This window comes from Sciurus vulgaris, assembly GCF_902686455.1.
Source record: "Sciurus vulgaris genome assembly, chromosome: 16".
Classification (NCBI taxonomy): Eukaryota; Metazoa; Chordata; class Mammalia; order Rodentia; family Sciuridae; genus Sciurus; species Sciurus vulgaris.
Window position 1 is genome coordinate 45,764,879 of NC_136477.1, and position 19,805 is coordinate 45,784,683.

The following is a 19,805-nucleotide window of genomic DNA, read 5'->3' on the forward strand; positions in this document are numbered from 1 at the left end:
CCTATTCATTTTTTAATTTAATTTTTACAGACTGCATTTTGATTCATTGTGCACAAATGGGGTACAACTTTTCATTTCTATGGTTGTACACAATGTAGATTCACACCATTCATGTAATCTTACATGTACATAGGGTAATAATGTCTTGTCTCAGTGCATTATCTTTCCTCCCCCCACCCCTCCCACCCCATTTTCCTCTATACCATCCAGAGTTCCTCCATTCTTCTCTTGCCCCCGCACCACCCCTCGCCCATTATGTATCATTATCCAGTTATAAGAAAAAACATTTGGCCTTTGGTTTTTTGGGCTTGGCTTATTTCACTTAGCATGATATTCTCCAGCTCCATCCATTTACTAGCAGATTCCATAATTTTATTCTTCTTCATGACTGAGTAATATTCCATTGTGTATATATACCACCGTTTCTTTATCCATTTTTCAATTGAAGGGCATCTAGGTTGGTTCCACAATCTAGCTTTCGTGAACTGAGCAGCTATGAACGTTGATGTGGCTGCATCACTGTAGTATGCTGATTTTAAGTCCTTTGGATATGAACCGAGGAGTGGGATAGCTGGGTCAAATGGTGGTTCCATTCCAAGGTTTCTGAGGAATCTCCACACTGCTTTCCAGAGTGGCTGTACCAATTTGCAGCTCCACCAGCAATGTATGAGTGTGCCTTTTTCCCCACATCCACGCCAACACTTATTATTGTTTGTGTTCTTGATAATAGCCATTCTAATTGGAGTTAGATGAAATCTTAGGGTGGTTTCAATGTGCATTTCTCTAATTACTAGAGATGATGAACACTTTTTCATTTATTTGTTGGTCACCTGTATATCTTCTTTGAAGTGTCTGCCCATTTTTTTAGCCCATTTATTGATTGGGTTCTTTGTATTTTTGGTGTGAAGTTTTTAGGTTCTTTATAAATTTTGGAGATTAGTGCTCTTTCTGATGTGTGTGTGGAAAAGATTTTCTCCCACTCTGTAGGCTCTCTTTTCACATTATTGATTGTTTCCTTTGTTGAGAAAAAGCTTTTTCATTTGAAACCATCCTATTTATTGATTCTTGATTTTATTCTTGCACTCTGGGGGTCTTAGTAAGGAAGTCTGGTCCATGAGTATGGATCGAATAATAGAAATATTTTGTTTTCTTGTATTTGATATCTTGAAAATGTTTTTATAACTGTGTCTTTTTTATGTATTTCTTATTTGTGGGGTGTGTATGTGTGTGTGTGTGTCCCCTGCCAGACTGACTCACAATTGCTCTTTTACAGAAAGACTTTTATAAGGTAAAATTATTTTTGAAATGAGATAGTGTAAACAAATCAAGAATTTTAGTTGCAATATTGTAATAGTAAAGAATATAGATTCATTCTAATTCTTTTTTTGGTGCTAAATCTCTTCTGCCAATAACTCACTACAATAGTTGTCTAAGGAATACTTGTGTTCTAGGAACTTTTTGTAAATATTCCATGTTATATTAGAAGACAATTTATTGGTGTTTCAAATATGAAGAAGACAATAGGTCACACTAACATTTTATGATTAAAATTAAGTTTTTTGCTTTGATAACTTCTTATCATTTTTAAACAAATAGTGACCTGCCTCAGCAAAACCTTAGAACTTCACATTACTTGGACAGGGTCCCGTTCTTTATTATACTAAAAATAAGTGACTGTTTTAATCTTTCACGTGATTTTCTAGGTGAAGCTCCTAGACATTTAGCCTATTCTGTATTTATAGTTTAAAAATTCATTTGTTAAGGAAGGCACTGTAAAAATATATTTACATGCAAATGAGGGTATTTGGATTTGTGTGGGGAAATTATTACTTATATTTAAAGCTGCTTTTTATAGTGAAAACTACTTCATAATAATATCACTGTTTATTGGTGCTGTTTATTCCCATCATAATGTAAGACAAACTTTCCTGATCTTTTAATTTTCAACACCTTCAGATATTTATTCTTTTTAATGTAAATAGCCTATTGCCATCACAAATGGTTGTGTCATTGTTCTGCAAATAAAGTTTGGTATGACTTGTCATCTACTTCTAACTATTTTACTGAGATTTAGGCTTAGATTCTAAAAATTATTTATGTAAAAGATTTAATTTAAACATGTATGGCAAGAATCATTGTACTATATCATGTACTTCCTTTTACTGTTTCTTAGGGTGTTCAGTGAAATTGGCTTGGCGGGGATGGGTAGTATGCTACTGTCTTCTACCTAAATGTACATAGGGAAATAAAATGTTGGTAGTAAAATTTTCTGGGAGTCAGGATAGGATTTATGTAACTCCTTTTTGTCACTGTTTGTATATTTATTTAGTTTTAATTGTATCCTCTCATAAATCTTCTTAGACCTGTATCTTTATTACTTTGTGTTTATGGAACTATTCAATTTTTGTATTCATCGATGTCTTGAAAAATTGTTTGGTAGTTACCATAGTGCCCTCATGTTTTATGACTTCAAGATATTCTGACAGTCATATGTATTGTGTTCTATCTTTTATAATTAGCTCTGTTTTGTATCCTCTCGTTTTTCTGTATTGTAATCTTTATCATAAAACTTTGAATCAAAACATTTTTATTCTCATGGTGCAGGTTTATGGTGTTCACTTTTTTTAAACCTGTACATATATATTCACAATTTTGTTAGTTTTCTTTCATGGATACCAAAATGGTTTTGGTGTTAGAAAATTTATGGAAGTAATATGCACATAAAATTTCTTTTGGGAAAAGATAGAACCATTTACAGTCAACATGGATCCTCAAAGATCTGAGAGAAACCTCCAGCTCAGATTACTTTTTAGTGAAACTCAAGGTCATTTTTTAATAACATTTTAATATTGTAGATGACATTTTCTGTTATCAATTACATATAGGCTTTGTGTATTTATATGCCATTAAATTAGGGGAATTGAGTTTTTCTTTTCTCTATAAATAATGATGGACTTCCACTGCAGTTGGAACATTCACACGTTTGTACTGAGGTTTGTTAATTTTCATGTTCAAGTATATAGAAGCACCTACTGCATGAGCAAATAACAGTCATTTTTGTTGCTATCGATCAACTGAAGTGGCAATTTTGATAAGGAGTATAATATGTCTTCTTTGCATTATGCATTATTAAATTTTTTTAAAAAGTTGAGTTCCAACTCAGTTCGTCATAGCTTAGATTCTTGTATAGTAGCGTGTGTATTTAATATTAATGCAAGAATGAAAATCTTACACATATTTGAGATTAGTCTCAACAAATTAACAATGTTCATTTTTAAAAATTCCTTTCTAAATGTGCCTATGTTTTTCAGTGGTGAAGATAATAATCTCAGTATACGGTTGGTCTATATTTTGGTTTCTACTTAGCAGGGGCCTCAGTGGCTCTTGTTTTTTTGTCAGGATGTTACATTTTTTTCCACTATTTGGTAGCTGATGATTTCATTTGAGAAGTTGGTTTCCTCCTTTACTCTACTATTATATCTTTGCTGATACTTTTCTCAAGATAGTTGAATACAAATTTCTGTAGGTCTGGGTCAGTACAGTAATACATTTTGATCTTTTCTAGTACCATTCAGATAGCAGCTCTGGAAACAACTCTTACCTGCCTTAGGGTAAGTTCTTTGGAGATCTTGCCCTTTAAAAGTTTTGATCTCCTTTAATCCCAGAGTTCCTGCAATGGGAGAACTACATATTTTTCCATAATTACTTGCCTTTATCTGTGAACTGGTAGGGTTTCAGATGAAATAAATAATGTTCAGCTGAATTTAACTTTCAGATAAACAATGAATACTTTTTAGTATATCTCAATATTACATTTGTTTTTCTGAAATTCCAATTTAACTTGACATCATGTTTTTATTTTGTTATTTTTACTAACTGTGACATCCTGTTTCCTGGGCTCTTTTCTCACTAAACATTGAATACCTGAAGAGAGGGCATCTGATTGTACCCAAATTTTTCTGTACTTGGTTTCCTGTTCCCATGGTAGTGAGGTGACTTTTTACTACTGAAAGAATGAACTATTTAATCACCTTTAATGTTTCTTTATCTGAGAATTTATCAAGCATGTATATTGGGTTTGCCCTTTCCTGTGAACTGAATTCATTGAAAAAAAAATCATGTTTCAATGAATAGTTGCAGATCTCAACCTTAATCAAAAACAATTTCCTCTTCCTTCTCATTCTCTTCGTCATCTCTCTTCCCCTTTCTTTCCAGTTCCTACTGTAATTAGCTAGCATTAATAGCAAATGTTTGTTTTAGCTAAATTATTCAGAACATTTATTTTACTTGTCAAAGGTTAGATCAGGTTGTTGTTTGAATGGGTAATTAAATGCAGCCTAGTGTGCTCTCATATTTATATGCACTATAAGCATGTTTCCTCATCATTCTGTATAATTTTATGATCTTTAAGGCTGACATTTCAAAAAGAATTTTGATTCTGTGGAAAAGAAATCTAGTTAATCTAGTAATCTAGTTTGTTATCTAATGTGAGAATTTCCAGAATTGTGATTAAAAATGAATACTGCATTTCAATATAATATGCTGTATCACAGTGCTAATTTCAACCAAGTATTATATAAAATTAAGCTCACTACTATATAAAATTAAGTTTTCCACCAAGTATTGTATAAAATTAAGCTGCATTGATATGAAGAACAGTGATGTTGAACTTGGCCCTCACATGTGCCCAGTGTGTATTTGTTAATGAGTGTTTTAGGTCATATTTACAGTATAGTTTTCAAAAACATGATGGATAAGTCATATTCTGTAGCCCAACTAATGTAACCTAAAGTGTTATCTGTTCCTGCAGCATATTACAAGGTTCTTTTAAGTCGTTTAAGTTTGTATACTTATATAGAACAAGTATATCTCAATTAATACTCATATCTGAGAATTACACCAAAGTGTACCTTTTGGTTTTTTATTGATTGATTAAGTAGTATACCAGTTACTTGGAGTATACATGAATAAAATATGTCCACTATCCTTAAAAAGAAGTACAGATTAGAGGAAAACCAGTCGTCTTACTCAGCAATGGTTCATGTCAAGGTGTTTAATAATAGTTAAGTATAAAGTGGGCATCTGAATCAAAATTAGGCAAAGGAAGTTGGGGAGAAGGTGATTTTGCATTGAATTTTAAGGGCAAGTGGCAAGTGACTAAGAAAAGTAGTGGCTGCCAGAGGAGTTACATGTATGGAAGTGCTGAGATTTGTAGTTCAGTGTAGCTGAAGAAAGGTTAAATGTGGAAAAGCAGCAGGAGAAATCTCCCCCCCCCCTTTTTTTTTAATTAAAAAGCGTTCAGTGGTTTCCATTGCAGAATCTTGGGCATCTATAAGTTGTGCCTTGAATCCTTTTTATTTTTTGAACCTGATCATCCACTATGCTGAACCTGATCCCTCTACACTTTGGAAGGTGCCTGCACTGTCTTTTCTGTGAGCCCTTGCACATGACACTTTACCTGCCCAGAGGAATGCCTTCCTCCCCTCTTCTAGTGTTTTCCTACTCTCTATTCACAGTCTGCACTAGTTTTATTTAGTGGAGATCCATGTAACCTTACGAAGATGTAGCTACTCACACATGTGCTGTCTTATGAAAAAAAATTTAATGTTTATTATTGTGAGGAAACCACAGGGTACTGCAGTTTTTGATACATGTCCCTATACATGATTTATTTAACCTTTGTGTCAGTCATGAGTATTATATAAAATTTAAAAATAGATATAATTTGTCTTTCTTTACATAATACTATCTTTTATCTAGAATTTATCTGAAGAGAAAATAATTGAAACAGAAGTAAAAACACTTTCAAAACAAGAATAGAGAAGTAGACTTAGTTATAATTTATTTATGTTGAGATGTGTGTATTTTTAATAAAATTGACTTAAAAGATTAGCCACAAGATATTGTCTACGTTATATCAAATATAAACCAGATGTTATTCTGAAGGCCTTTCAGACTTGTCTTTCTTATTGAAATACTACCTTTTTCATAATATGCATAAAGATGCTTGGAAATTACAGTGGTGGTTAACTTTTTCATGAACCTTATTTGATTATTCATAATCATTGCTTTATGATATTCTCATCATTGGACTATACATATTCCTTTTATTTATTTTTGGAAGGTCAACTTTATAAAGCTCGTATATGTAAGTCATAACATTTGTTAACTTCTCAGGAATTTGTTTACATTAAAATTTTTAAAGTTGAAACAAAAGGGCCTGTGACAGTTCTCACCCATTGTACCTGTGTATTTACCAGCTAACCTCATTTCAGTCCAAACAAGAGCAAGAGCACATGTTGAGTAAAATGCACAGATTTCATGCACCCTTTGATTTTCTTTGGGTTTAGTGAGAAAGGGAGGGGTTTCTAGATGAAGGGCAGTGTTAAAGATGGCAGCTCCTACCTTATGGAGGCAATCACAGATAAGTGTAGGTGGCAAAAGCGCACACATGCTCTGTAAGAGTCTTCTTAGAAACCTGTTGATCCTCAGGGAACTTGGGCTGACCTTTCCCTCCTATGGTTCTGAGCATGTACTGGAACAATAGCACAGACAAGTGTCTGCCACACTTCCTAGAGAGGGTCCTATCTGGGACCAACTCTTACCTCTTTGTGTCTTTAAAATAATTATTTTAAGAGCTTAATCACATAGTTTTTAGTCTGTTTCATTTTTCTTTTTGTGGTGCCTTGTGCATGCTAGACAAGTACTCCACTACTGAGCTACTACATCCCCAGCCTTCTAGTCTGTTTTATAGGATCTGTCTTCTCAAATAACCTTAACTCTAATTTCTTTAACATTAATTTTGTGTCAATATATGTGCTATGTGAATGAATCTGAGGACATGCACCTGAGAACTCTTTCAGACTCAATTTAAATTAATAAGTAACTTGGATTTAATTAAATTTCTTCTCATTGTGTTTTATTGTGATTCTTCAAAAACTTTATCCAGAATGCCATAATAAAAAAATAAGGGTACATTCCATGGGTGATAACTTTGCATTACTGGAACTTACAGGAATTGCACATAGTTAAAAAAAAATGTGTCATGTTAGATAGTGATAAATGTTATAAGAAAAGTAAAACTGGTAAAGGGATTGGGTTGGGGGCTATAATGTTGTATACCTGGGAGTGTGGTCCTCAGTTACCTCACAAACAATGCCAACTGTTGAGCTAGGACCTAAAAGCAATTGGGGTAATAGTCCCCTGAATATGTTTTTGGAGCAGTAAGAAGGACAACCCTCTTCCCTCCTCCCATGCTAAGAACTAGATTGACACATCTGAGGAACTGTCAACACACCTTGAAGACTGGAGGATTGGAGTGAAAAGGGGAAGAGTTGTAGGATCAAAGTTCAAAGCAGTAGCAGGGAGCAAAATCCTGGAGGGTTTTGTGAAAATTTTTTGTTTTATTCTGAGAATAGAAGCCATTAGAAAGTTGTGAGCAGAAGAGAAAAATGAACTGACTTAAATTTTGGATGGCAGCTGCGTTAAATTTTAAATGGGGATGGCAGTGACCTGGATCAGGTTGGGTGTGGTACATAGTGGTCTGCCTCTACAATTTGTTTTGAGGTTGTAATGGACAAGATATGCCCATGAATTAAATAGGATCCAGGAAAAGCTTTTGAAGCTTTTGATTTGAGTAGATATCTGAATGATAAGAAGAGAAAACTATTCCCAGAAGAACAACAAGAGATGTGCAAAGACCTAAAGTAGCAATGAGTAGTATTTATGTTTGAAGGGATACAGAAAAGGATTGTGTGGGTAGAGCATTCTGAGTTTGGACTTAATGCTAAAAGTGTTGGGATACCATTTTTATTGGCAAAACAAACAAAAAAAAAATCACATTGGCTATTGTGTGCCAAAAGATTTGGGAAGCTGGTATATTAGTATGATTTCATCTAGAAGTTCCCGAAAATATCAATAGGGCTATATAGTAATGATTCTAATATTATAACAAGAATTACATATTAAAACTTAAGACAAGAATGCGAGAAGTGGAGTCAGCTACGATTGCTTAATACACTAAAATTAATGATCTATACCTTTGTAATTGAAGAGAAGAGTCTCTAGAAGCCTCTCGCATTGAATGACTTGTCCCAACCGAACTGACAAAAGGAACAAGATTGTTATGATTGGCTTTATGATAGCAGTGAAGAATAGAAGCAAGGATACCAGTTTGGAGGGCATTAGAGTTCAGGTGAGAGATGTAACTAGGAATAGGGTATTAGGAGAGGTGTTTTTCTAGAAAGGAAGCAAAAAACTTGAGTAAACAAAATTTTTTATAATTTTTCTTAAACCTCACATACTTGCTATGGACTGAATGTTGTCCTGGCATACCCTCAGTTCATATGTTGAAGACCCCCCCCAAAAAAAATCTCTAACATGAAGGTGTTTGGAGGTGGGACCTTTGGGAAGTAATTAGGCCACAGGAGTAAAGCATTCATTAATGAGATTAATGCTCATATGGAAGGTATAGGAGAGAGAAATGACCTCTCTTTCCTCCATATAACGACATAGCAAGAAAATATCAATTTGCAAATGAGGAACTGAACCCATTCTGACTCTGAACATAGATTTCCCAGTCTTCAGGACTGTGCAAAGCAAATATCTATAGCTTAAGCCACCCAGTCAATAGTATTTTTATTATAGCAGTTTTAACTTATCAAGACAATACCTTTTTTCTACCAAAAAAAAGTATACTAATATCCTTAACAGAAAGAGCAAACTTTGTTCTTCTTCCCACTGTTGGTATATAGTGCTTAAGACTGCCATTAAGGCCCAACTGGTTCAGTCTGTTTTAAAGTGCAGGTGAGAAGTAAGCACTTCAAAGGGGATGTTTCTGTTTATCAGTAGTATGCACCACCCTTGTCCTTATGCTGGGTCTTTTTGATAAGTTATCCATAGATACTATTTTTACCTTGCTTTAACGTAGTCACAACTGCCACTTTCCTAAGACTTTATAGATATTGTATATTGAAAGACCAAAAGTATCTTTATTTTGTAAATGAAATATTTGAGTCAAACTTGACCATCTCATGTATTCCATATATTTTTCATTGTGTATATTGTTAGTATAGTTTGTTAATTTTCTGTGAATAGTTAACTCTGAACATTTTGTTCTAACAGCATGAAATTTTAAGTGTTAAATATCTTAATTTTTGATCATTATTCTTGTATGTAGAACCTTATTGTTGTCCTGTACCTGTTTATTAAACAGCACTTTATATTACAACTTTATGACTGGTAAAAATGAGTTAGGGTTTTAGGGTTTTGCCAATGGGTGATATTTAATATTGAATGACATGTATTAAGACAAATGCTTTTTATATATAATTTATTGGGCATTGTAAATGCATTTATCTTGTGAGGAACAGAACCCCTGTTGTCAAATGAAGTATTCTGGAAAGGTTTGGAGTAAATAAATAATAAAACTACTTTGATATACAGTCTAACAATATTAAATATTAAGACTTTCATATGATTGATTTTAACAGTCAATTAATCTTTTTAAAGTCCAATGTAACCCTCTTGCATTAAAGATTGACAGAATTTAAAAATTGAACCCTATTCTTTCTTTTTTTCTTCCTTCTCTCTTGCCTTGTAATTAAGACTTCAGAGAACATCATTATTTCCAACTATCAACCGTACCTTTAGCTACCCACACTTAATGGTGGATTTTTTCCTCATTTTATAGAATAATCTCCTATTATACGAAAATAGAGCTATTAAAGAAGCTTGGTTTTATAGCGAATATGTCATATTTCAGGTTAAATATGTATCATAGTAAATACATGCTTCCTTTAACACATATTTACACTGGTATCCCTCACTTTTATAATTTTACTCTGGAGGTAGCCTGTTTAAACTCTTTGATATGTCTTTATTGTAGAAGCAATCTTTGTGTGAAGTAGTATTACTTTGTCATTTCAGTGTTTGACTTTTTAACTTTACTATCAGTGAATTTAAATGAGTGTAGCATGCTTATGAGCTTTTTTGAATATGGATGTCTTTAGAATGACACAACTGAGAATGCTAATTCAATACCTAAGTATTAGAAACAGTGAAGTAATGAATATAAACTGAAATACACAAAACCTAAAGGTTCTGTCATTTTAAAGAAAATATTATCCATTCTATTTTATCTGTACATTGCTAATAATTTGAAGTTTTTGAGACTGCTTGTTCATGTGAGAAAAGTTTTAAAACGTTTGAAATGCATTTTAAAACTATCCTCTAAGGTTCAATGCTAAACTTCTACTGTTTTATTAACCATTAGACCAAAACTTCCCTCATTTTAGACAGATAACTTTTCAGATTTAAGGCTATAAGAATCACATATGTGAAACCAGTGCAGCTATCTTTAAGATTGGCCTTACAGAGGAACTGCATTTAAGATGAAATGCAAATTTCTACCTAATTTGTCAGTTCCTGTTGTCAGGATAGTACTAAAATCAGTTTCGAGTTTTCTGAATTTCAAATTCGAATAAGGCAGGAAAACTTGTTATTCATAATAATTGTAAGAAAGTAAAGATAGCCCCTTTTCCGTATCTTGGAATGTATATTGCTGGCTTTTTGAATTTTTTAAAAAAATTTTTTTTGTTTATTTAAAAAATTGGGTATCATTTTTATCAAGGAGTCTAGGCATAGCTAGGCAGCATTTCAGAGTACTGAAATGTATCAATTATGGATTTATGTACTCATTTACAAAGAGGCATATCTCAGGTCTTTCTGTGTTTTTCTCTATATAAAAACTAGATTGAGATATATCAAGTATAGAAGTCAGAGTTTATAATATAAATTTAAGATGTAGTGGGCCATGTGTCAAAATTTTTGTTTTGAATTTTATAATGATTATTTTTAAAATTTAACACAAACTACCTTCATTTTTATATGAATTTTAATCTAATATTTTCATATTAGTGTGATAAAGGTACTGAATTTATTTGTAATAAATATGAAAATAAAGAGACATTTAAAGATATTTATTCTGCTTTGTAGTTTAGATATTATGGTATATTTATGAAAAAAATTGAGAATTTCTCAAATAGTTTAATGTTTTCTGATTTTTATAAGGTAATCAGTATAGTGATAACTGACACACTTGAGTATTTTCATGTATTCTAAAGTGCTAAAATAGCCCTTGATATTAAAATAAAGCAACCAAAAATGCCAACTTTTTAATAAGTTCCTTTTTAATTAGGTCATTATTTAAGTTCTAATTAAAAGAAAACTAAGAGCATTTTCCATACTTTTTCTTCAACAGACTGCTTGAAAATAACTCATTATTAATAGTTATCAGGTTTACTTTGATTAATTATAAAAGCATTTTGGTACCTCAGTCACAATCTATAGCCATAATAAATTAGGAGTTAGTGGATGCCTGATTATATAGAATGATTGTAGATTAATGTATTCGGGTTTTGCCAAATACTGACAATTTATAATTGAAACTAAATTCATTGAACCATTTAGTGAATTTAATTTCCTTTATGTTGTTAGAAAGATTTTTCAGTATTTTATAATACCTTGAATGAATATATGAACATCATCCTCTTGTAGACTATCTTATTTCAATATATAAAGATATTTTTATTTATTTTCAGTTTCTTCTGGTTCTGGGAGTTGAACCACAACGCTGCTAGGCAAGCACTCTACCTCTGAGCTACAAGTCCTGTGTTTTTGTTTTTAATATGAGATAAGGTCTTGCTACTTTGCCCTAGCTAGCCTCAAACTTTTGTATTTCCCTTCCCTTAGCCTTTCAAGTAGCTGAGATTACAGGCCATCTGTCACTAAATCTGGTAAATTTGTTTTTTAATCTCCCTTTTTGTTTTTGTTTTGATAAGGGGATCTTCTATGTTGTCTAGACTGGTCTTGAACTTCTGAGCTTCTCAGCCTTCTGAATAGTTAGAACTATAGGCACATGCCATGGCACCCAGTTTGATGTTCCCTTTTGAAATACCTTGATATCAGTTTGCTTGTCAGTTGTCTGTTTTTCATAAAGTATAAAATTCCTGAAACCTTTTATTTATATATTTTAGGTATGTGAAGTCCGTAATAGTGGAAGTATAATACAAAATGAATTTGAGGGAATGAAATTATGAAAATGTGGTTTAGGATATTAAAGAAATTTAAAGGAAATCTAGCTATTAACTTGGAATAGTTTGTTCATTCTTTTCCTTCCTCCCTGCACCCTCTCTCTCTTTCCTTCTTGTACCGGGGATTGAACTGGACCACTAAGCCGCATCCCTAGCCCTATTTTGTGTTTAGAGACAGGGTCTTACTGAGTTACTTAACCCCCTGCTGTTGCTGAGGCTAGCTTTCAACTCATGAGCCAGATGACAGGAATGTGCCACTGCTCCTGGCTAGGAATAGTTATTTTTAATAATAGTTAAATAAGTTACTTTGTATTTTTAAAATCATAGCAACATGGTAGAGGATATGAATCTTGCATTAAAAATAGTTGCCCATGGACCAAATGCATATTCTGCATAGTAATTATTTTAAAATCTTGATTATTTGTAATAACAAGTAAGGGGAAATTCTTACAAAATTGAATATGTATTTTGTCTTGAAAAAGCTGAAGCAGAATTAAAGGTGTTACATTTATTCAAAGACTCAGTATCTTAGCCCTTGTTTTATACTTGATCTGTATACCTCATTGACTTATTGAAACCCCCTTGTAGTATGAGAAAGAATATAAGTTCTAGATCCAGACAGAATGTGTTCAAAATCTTGTTCAGTACTTACTAATTGTGTTACTGTGGACAAATTTAATCAATTTTATATTTGGTAAAATGAAAACAAAGATAATGTAGGTACATCACCATCAAGTTGTAAGGAAAATAAGTGTACATGAAGCATTTATAGTGTTTTTATAACAATATTCATTGTTTGTAAATGTTAACTGTAATTAATAATGCTTATTGCCTTACTATAATAGGCATTTAAATTTGGTGTGCCTTATTGTTGTAGAAGACTTTATATTAATTTGTTCAACAGAATTATCAGATTCTTTTTTATAACTTATATATAACTGATCCACCTACATTTTGCTATCCTCTACTAGATTATTTCCCAGAGTTCCTTCTATACATGCATATTGATTTGCATACATAAGAAGCAAATACAACTATTTTAAATCTATGGATTTAGGATTTTCTGGCTTTAGAAATTTTTATTTTTATGTTCACAATATAAGTTTGCTGTGTTCCCTAAGCCTCTGTATCTGTTCTTTTAGCCACAATCCTAGGGTATAGGACTTAACATCATATCGTGATTGTGGGTGAGTGAGGAGGGGTTGGAAGATTCAAATAAAAATGGAGGAAATGTACATGCGTGTTTTTACAAGGTGAGATTTTAACAGAAAAAGTGAATGGAGTGGAGGAACATATTGGGGAAAGGATTTGTGTATTCATGAGTATCACTGAAATCTTTTCTCTATAACTTAAGACTATATCTTATAAAATTAAGTACTCATTTTTTTGGACTTGCTTTTCCCACTTATTTTTCCTCATTTCTTTTTTCTTTCATGTCCTCTGTCATAGAAATTTACTTACATTACTTAATTATTTTGGATAAAAATTGATGAGACTGGTTTATTTTTTGAAAGAATTCTTATTTGAGAAGTTAATTTGTACCTTATGGATGCAAATTATAAGAAGTTAACATGTGAGTTTTCCAGTGTTGTGTCAAAGTACCTGTGAAATCAACTTAAAGGAAAAAAAGGTTTATATTAGAGGATTTGGTGCATGGTTGGTTCGCTCAGTTGCTTTTGGGCTTGTGGCAAGGCAGAATATTATGACGGAGATTGCATGGTAGAGCAAAGCTGCCCACTTTATGGCTGCTGGGAGGTAAAGATGAGGGGAGGGACAAGGGCCAATATAGCCTTCAAGGGCATGCCCTCCAATGACCTAACTTCCTTCAGTTATGATTCTCCTAACATTCTTGCCCCTTCCCAATTGTGCCATCAGCTGGGGACCAAGCCTTTTACACATGAGCTTTGGGGGGACAATTAGGATGTAAACCACAATAGTTAAAGTACCTAGGAAACTCAAGATGTTTTTAAAATATGCTTTCATTTTGGAATAACTTAGAATAAGAAAATTTGCGTCCGTCAGAGGTGATGATTTTTGGGTATAAGTAGCAACATATAAAGGATGAAGCAGAGCAAAGGATAGTCCATTATTTTTCATGGTCAAAAAAATTTACCATGAATATTATCTTTCTTTTGCAACAAACCAAACACAACACGGAAGAGCCTGTAGCCATCTCCCTGTAGGTTGGTCCAGTCTGAAGCTCAAAGACATAGTGATTTTCTACAGGAAGTTCAGTGCAGAAATGTCCAGTACACTGCAGAAGTATTTCAGATATTTCGTGTCCTCAGAAGAAGTGAACTACCTTAAAGCTGAGCAGTTGATTTGCAGTAATTACTGGCTTGTTCTTGAAAGTACCCTCTTGCACATGTGATGCATTAATTTAGAATTCCAGTGTTACTTACATAGAATTAAAAGAAAAAAAGAATATTTGGAATAAGAATTGAGGAGGGAGTCCCCGCAAAATAAAGTATATAGGTGGTTACTTACATAATTGTACCTTTGTAAACATAACATCAGAGACAAAACCATAAAAGAGAGATATATTTTGACGCATAAAAATGAAAAATTTACTTATGTCACAAAAACCTTTAGGTCATACAATTTAAAAGATGGACACACTTTGAGAAAAATGTGGGTATCATATGCCAGAGACTTAATATACTTAATATTTAAAGCATGCTTTCAAATCATAACAATAAACTATTCACCAAAAACCACAGTTGTCAAAAAAATATAAAATCTTTAGTAATCTCAGTATCAGGATAATACAATGTATTTCTATCATATTGGTCCAGAAAGATCTATTATTTACACAAGCCTAAAGGAAATGAACTATTTTATTATATTGAAACTTTCCAAAGCACAATCTGCAAAAACATTGTAAAATCTTAGTTTACAAATATATGTTACAGTTCAGCAACTGTACTTACAGGAATTTATCTTAAGGAAATAGTCATGGATGTGACAGAGAGATATTTACTGTAAGATGGTTTATGGTACTAAATAGCTGAGAGCATCCTAATTGTTTACTAATAAGAGATTGGTTGAATAAATCGTGATAGCTACATGACGGAATGCTAGGGATCCATTAGAAGTGATAATATAGACATTTTATTGTACTGGGAAAGAAAACACTCATGATCAATCAGTGTGTTTATCATGATGGATCCCATTAAAAACCATATGTATTTTAAATACCCACAACAAAGACAAGAAGAATATGTATGGTACACAGAAATTGTAACAGTGTTATTTCTAGCTAATGGAGTTGTATGTGTAATTATAATTAACTGAGTTTTTCGTATTTTTAAAAAATTTCTATTGTGAATATATAATATTTTTGTAGTAAAAGATGCCATAAATATAAAAATATATATTTTATAAAATTCCAGTTTAGCTTTTTGTGCAAAATTTTACTGAAATATATGTGGTTCAACATTGAAATAAAGGGTATAAGTGAAGTTCAAATTTTGGGAGAAATTGTTTAAATGGGAATTGTTCGCCGCAGTCCCTGGAGCCTGTGGAAAACTTGTTATTGTCTGAATTGCTCAATCATTTCAGTCTTGTATTTCTTCCTTGTCATAGGAGAAAGAAAAAAAATATTTTTCTTTATATATTTTCATTTTCTAGGTAGTTCCTTTTGGTGATACTGTCCAGTTCGTACAATGTATCATTCCTTATCTGAAACTAGACATCCTCTGCAGCCTGAAGAACAAGAAGTAGGCATTGACCCCTTGTCCAGTTATTCAAACAAGTCTGGAGGTGAGTTTTGTATGCAAATGCTGTCTGGAAATGCTAGGAAACCTAGCAGAGGGGCTCCAGTTAGCTTTGTCCACCTTGTGGATGTAGTTTTCACTTGGAAACTGAGCAGGGCAACTAGAAGAACATTTTCCTGTATATTTACAGAGCACTGTTTACACTAATGAATGCCACAAAAAGTTAACTTTCAATTACAGAAGCATTAGTGAGATGTTTAATACATTGTCATTCTCTGGGGTGGTGGGGGAGAGCCATAAACAGTGATGTCAGTGTAAGCTCGGGGGGCACAGCTAGTGGCCAAATAAAATCAGACAGAAAGCTGCTGAAGCAAGCTTTATTGGAATTTGACTCTAGGCCGGAATTCCCAGCACCACCCCCCCCTTTCCCATATAGGTCAGGGTAGGGAGCTGGAGAAAATCCGCACAAGGCCCAGGCTGCCCAGGGTCTTTATAGGCCAGAATGGGCGGGGGTCCTGCTGAGTGACAGGTGGAGGTAAGGGTCAGTGGAGTTTTCCTGCCCGTTTGATTGGTCCATGTGTGGCGTACAGCCCTTTGCCTCAGTTGCTCCGCTCTCCATCATATAGTCGCCCTAATTCTGCCCTAACAGTCAGCATAAGAATGTTGAAGTGCAGAGTCCTTTCTCAAACACATTTTAAAGAATATTAGGCTTTTGGTATTGGTTTTTACAGGGATTTTTCACCCCTTCAGCAAATTGAGATTATTGCAGGCTTAAAAAAAATTTTTTTTCCTTTTTTTTTTTTCCTTTTTTCTTTTCCTTTTGCAAATAATTGAATTTTTTGCCATATTTTTAAAGATGTATACTCAGATTGTTTAATTGTAAACTGTTAAAAAGGAGACTATAGTCAGGGTCTATCCTACTGAAACCTAAGTAATGTGTATGTGTCAAAACTCTTATTTTCTTAGTGTTAATTATAGTAATAACATACTTAGAAGGAAGCAATGAATTTGTGAGAATTTTTGAAACCTTATACTTATTTTTAGGTAGTTCATTAAATATTTGATTAAACTCATTGACTCAGTGACTACTTGTAATTTTGCACTCATGAAATGTATATATCAGATATTGAGGTCTATGTTAAAATATCTTAAATTAGTCAAAGTAATTAATGTGTGTTTATGCTTAAAATTATTTTTTGTGTCCATATTAGTGTCAAGGGCTGCCATTAGCTTGTGTTTTGAGAATTTAAGAATTAGTTGGCTCCTAAGTTGGCTATTTCTTTATAAGCTTTTCCTGGAGTGTGTTTATTAATGGGTTTTTATGCATCTTTAATACCTTCTGCGTCATGCAAATACCAGTGATGTTTTCAATGAAAATAGAATTCCAAACTGACTTTGTGATTTTAGTTTTATTTTCACATTTTCTTACATAGTCAACAGACTACCATTTAAGATTTTGATAATATGAAAAATGTGACCATTTTATTTTCAGTATTTTAATATTGTACTGGTAAGCATGAAAACTTTTCAAGTGAAGTTTTATCTTAAATGTGATTAATACCTATAAGAAACATTCCCATTGAATAAGTTAAATGAATTTGCAAACACTTCCATATGTATTTTACATGTATATAAAATAATTTTATACAGTTTTCATACTATTTCTGGTTTTTATGCTTAGTGGAGAATATAGATTGCTGTTTAACTGCATATTTTTTCTGTTCTATTTCATTAAATATTGAGATTTTTTAAAAAACTGGTTAAAATTTTTTAAATTAATTTTATCCTTTATTGTTTACAGATTGAGTAGTTACCTTTACTGAAAAGGCTTTTCGTTTATATCCTAGCCTAACATTTCTATGACATACTGAGTTATTAGGACTGAATTGATGTTTAAAAGTGCCATTAATTCATTTACCCCAAATGTTCATTAACAATGTAAATGTATGCTGATGTTCTATGAGACAAGGAAGTGACTAATGACTCTTCCAACTAACAACACTTAAAATGAATAGAAACTTTAGATAGCTAATCTTGAAGTAATCAAGACCCTCATTCAGCTTGGCATCTCTGTATGCTCTAAAACAGCTGTCAACTGTTAAAAATATATACAAAACACACATACGCACACACACATGCAGAAAGAAAGATATGTAAATATCTAGATCTTCAAAGCCATAAAGGTTACTAACCATAGTGGGTTTTGTGCACTGTATATGTAAATATTTTATATAAAGTATCTATTTCATCTTCTTAGATTTCCTTTTTGAAGAAAAACATGTATTGCATTTTAACAGGGTTGTCATATTTACTTGAAGAATCATCACCTTTCTAGAATGTTTGTTTATTTTAATTTATCTTCCATGGGATTTTTTTCAAGTATTTTGAAGCCTTTTCCACATTTCTGCCACAATCTTTAGGGAATTTGTGCCTACCAGATAACTCATTTTCTGAGTAAATGCTGGACCTCAATCAGAGGTTTGCCTGAATATGTCATGTATAATTTAAAAAAAATTCCTGTTATAGACACCGTTAATAAACAAAAAGTGTTTATTGTCTCAGATCTGAATTTTAACATTCATAAGGAAAGAATACCTTTGAGTGTTTCTGATAATTTATGAAGTGATTAATAAGAATTGCCAGGTAATATTGGAAGAGAGAGAGAGAAAACCTCGTATCACTGTTTATTTTCATAGCTAGTTGAGGAAAAAAATGTAAGGACAGAAAAAAGTACTATCTATACCTACATATATGTCTATATATACATATATATATGTATATATAAATATTAGGGGATGTTTTCCAAGTGAATTAAACTTCTTGAGGTCCTTTTTCAAATAGAGAACAACACAGAAATTACAATATTTTCTTTATACCCTGTTAGATTTGGTTATATATATAAATTGCTACCTTAAATTCCAAGTTCTTTGATCATAGGGAAATAATAACCAGATATCTATGATTCAAATAATTTTTTTAAAGGAAAATATTTGTTGTCTCTGTGATTATTTGTTTTTGGTATGTGACTTTTAATGATCAAATAAATGGAAAAGTAATTTTCTTTTAAATATCAAGTTTTAATGCAATTTAACATTAATTAAATAATGTTGAAATAACTGGTCGTTTGCACAAGTTTATAAGGCATTGGAATGTTGCTTATGAGAAAAGAACATTTTCCTTTATTAGATTCCTTTTGAAAATAGCATTTTGTTACATATTACCAAAAATTTTAGCTTCAATTTTAGATGCCACAGTTCTCACCTTCTTACAGCTTTTATAATAATTATTTGACATGTCTGTGCCTTTTTTATAATGTTTCAAAGCTTTCTGTCTTTATGTATAAAATATTTAGTAACCTACTTTAAAAAATTCAAGATGTTCACAATTCTGCCACTCCACTTTTGCCTTCTATAAAATTTTTTCCTAAATTTACTTTTCTTTCCATTATAGTGCCATAGAATTTTAGAACTATTAGGGAGTGCCCTGGCTTTATTGATGAAGAAATAGGTAATAATCAAAATATTTGGCTGACTAAAGTTGATATAGAAAAATGATGCTTTTCTGTTATGTTCTTTAGTTTAACCCCCCCGCATCCAGTAGTGGTGGATTTAGATTTGAGTAAAAGATGAATTTGTTCTGCCAAGGATATTTAGATATCTGACCAAGGTAGGGGAACCTGTCTGAGGCAGTTTATATTCCTGCCCTGATCTAATTAGCTTCCTTTTAGGAAGGCAAAAAATCTTTTCAATTTCTTCAGTTTCTTACCTGACTTATAGCTCTTTCATAAGTATACCATTTTACTAAAATGAAATCCAGACTTTTTTTTTAATGCCTATATTTTACTTTTTAATTTTTACGTGGTGTTGAGGATCGAACCCAGTGCCTCACACATGCTAGGGCCAGCCCCAGACTCTTGACTATGAAGTTCACAGATGTTTTTTTTTTTTTTTTTCTTTCTTGTCTGGCCCTGTTCACATGTGCTAATAAGCCAGTTCTA

General features: G+C 32.5%; 1 protein-coding gene across 10 annotated transcripts in view; it reads left to right on the forward strand.

Annotated features, from left to right (window-relative positions):
• TBC1D5 (TBC1 domain family member 5) overlaps positions 1-19,805 on the forward strand; it is a 578,936-nt gene that overhangs the window by 212,368 nt on the left and 346,763 nt on the right. For all 10 annotated transcript variants that reach the window (XM_079115504.1, XM_079115505.1, XM_079115503.1 and 7 more), the window contains one exon: positions 15,723-15,854. In XM_079115504.1, coding sequence (XP_078971630.1) covers positions 15,758-15,854 — 97 coding nt within the window. In that variant the 5' untranslated portion in view covers positions 15,723-15,757. The remainder of the gene's footprint in view (positions 1-15,722; positions 15,855-19,805) is intronic.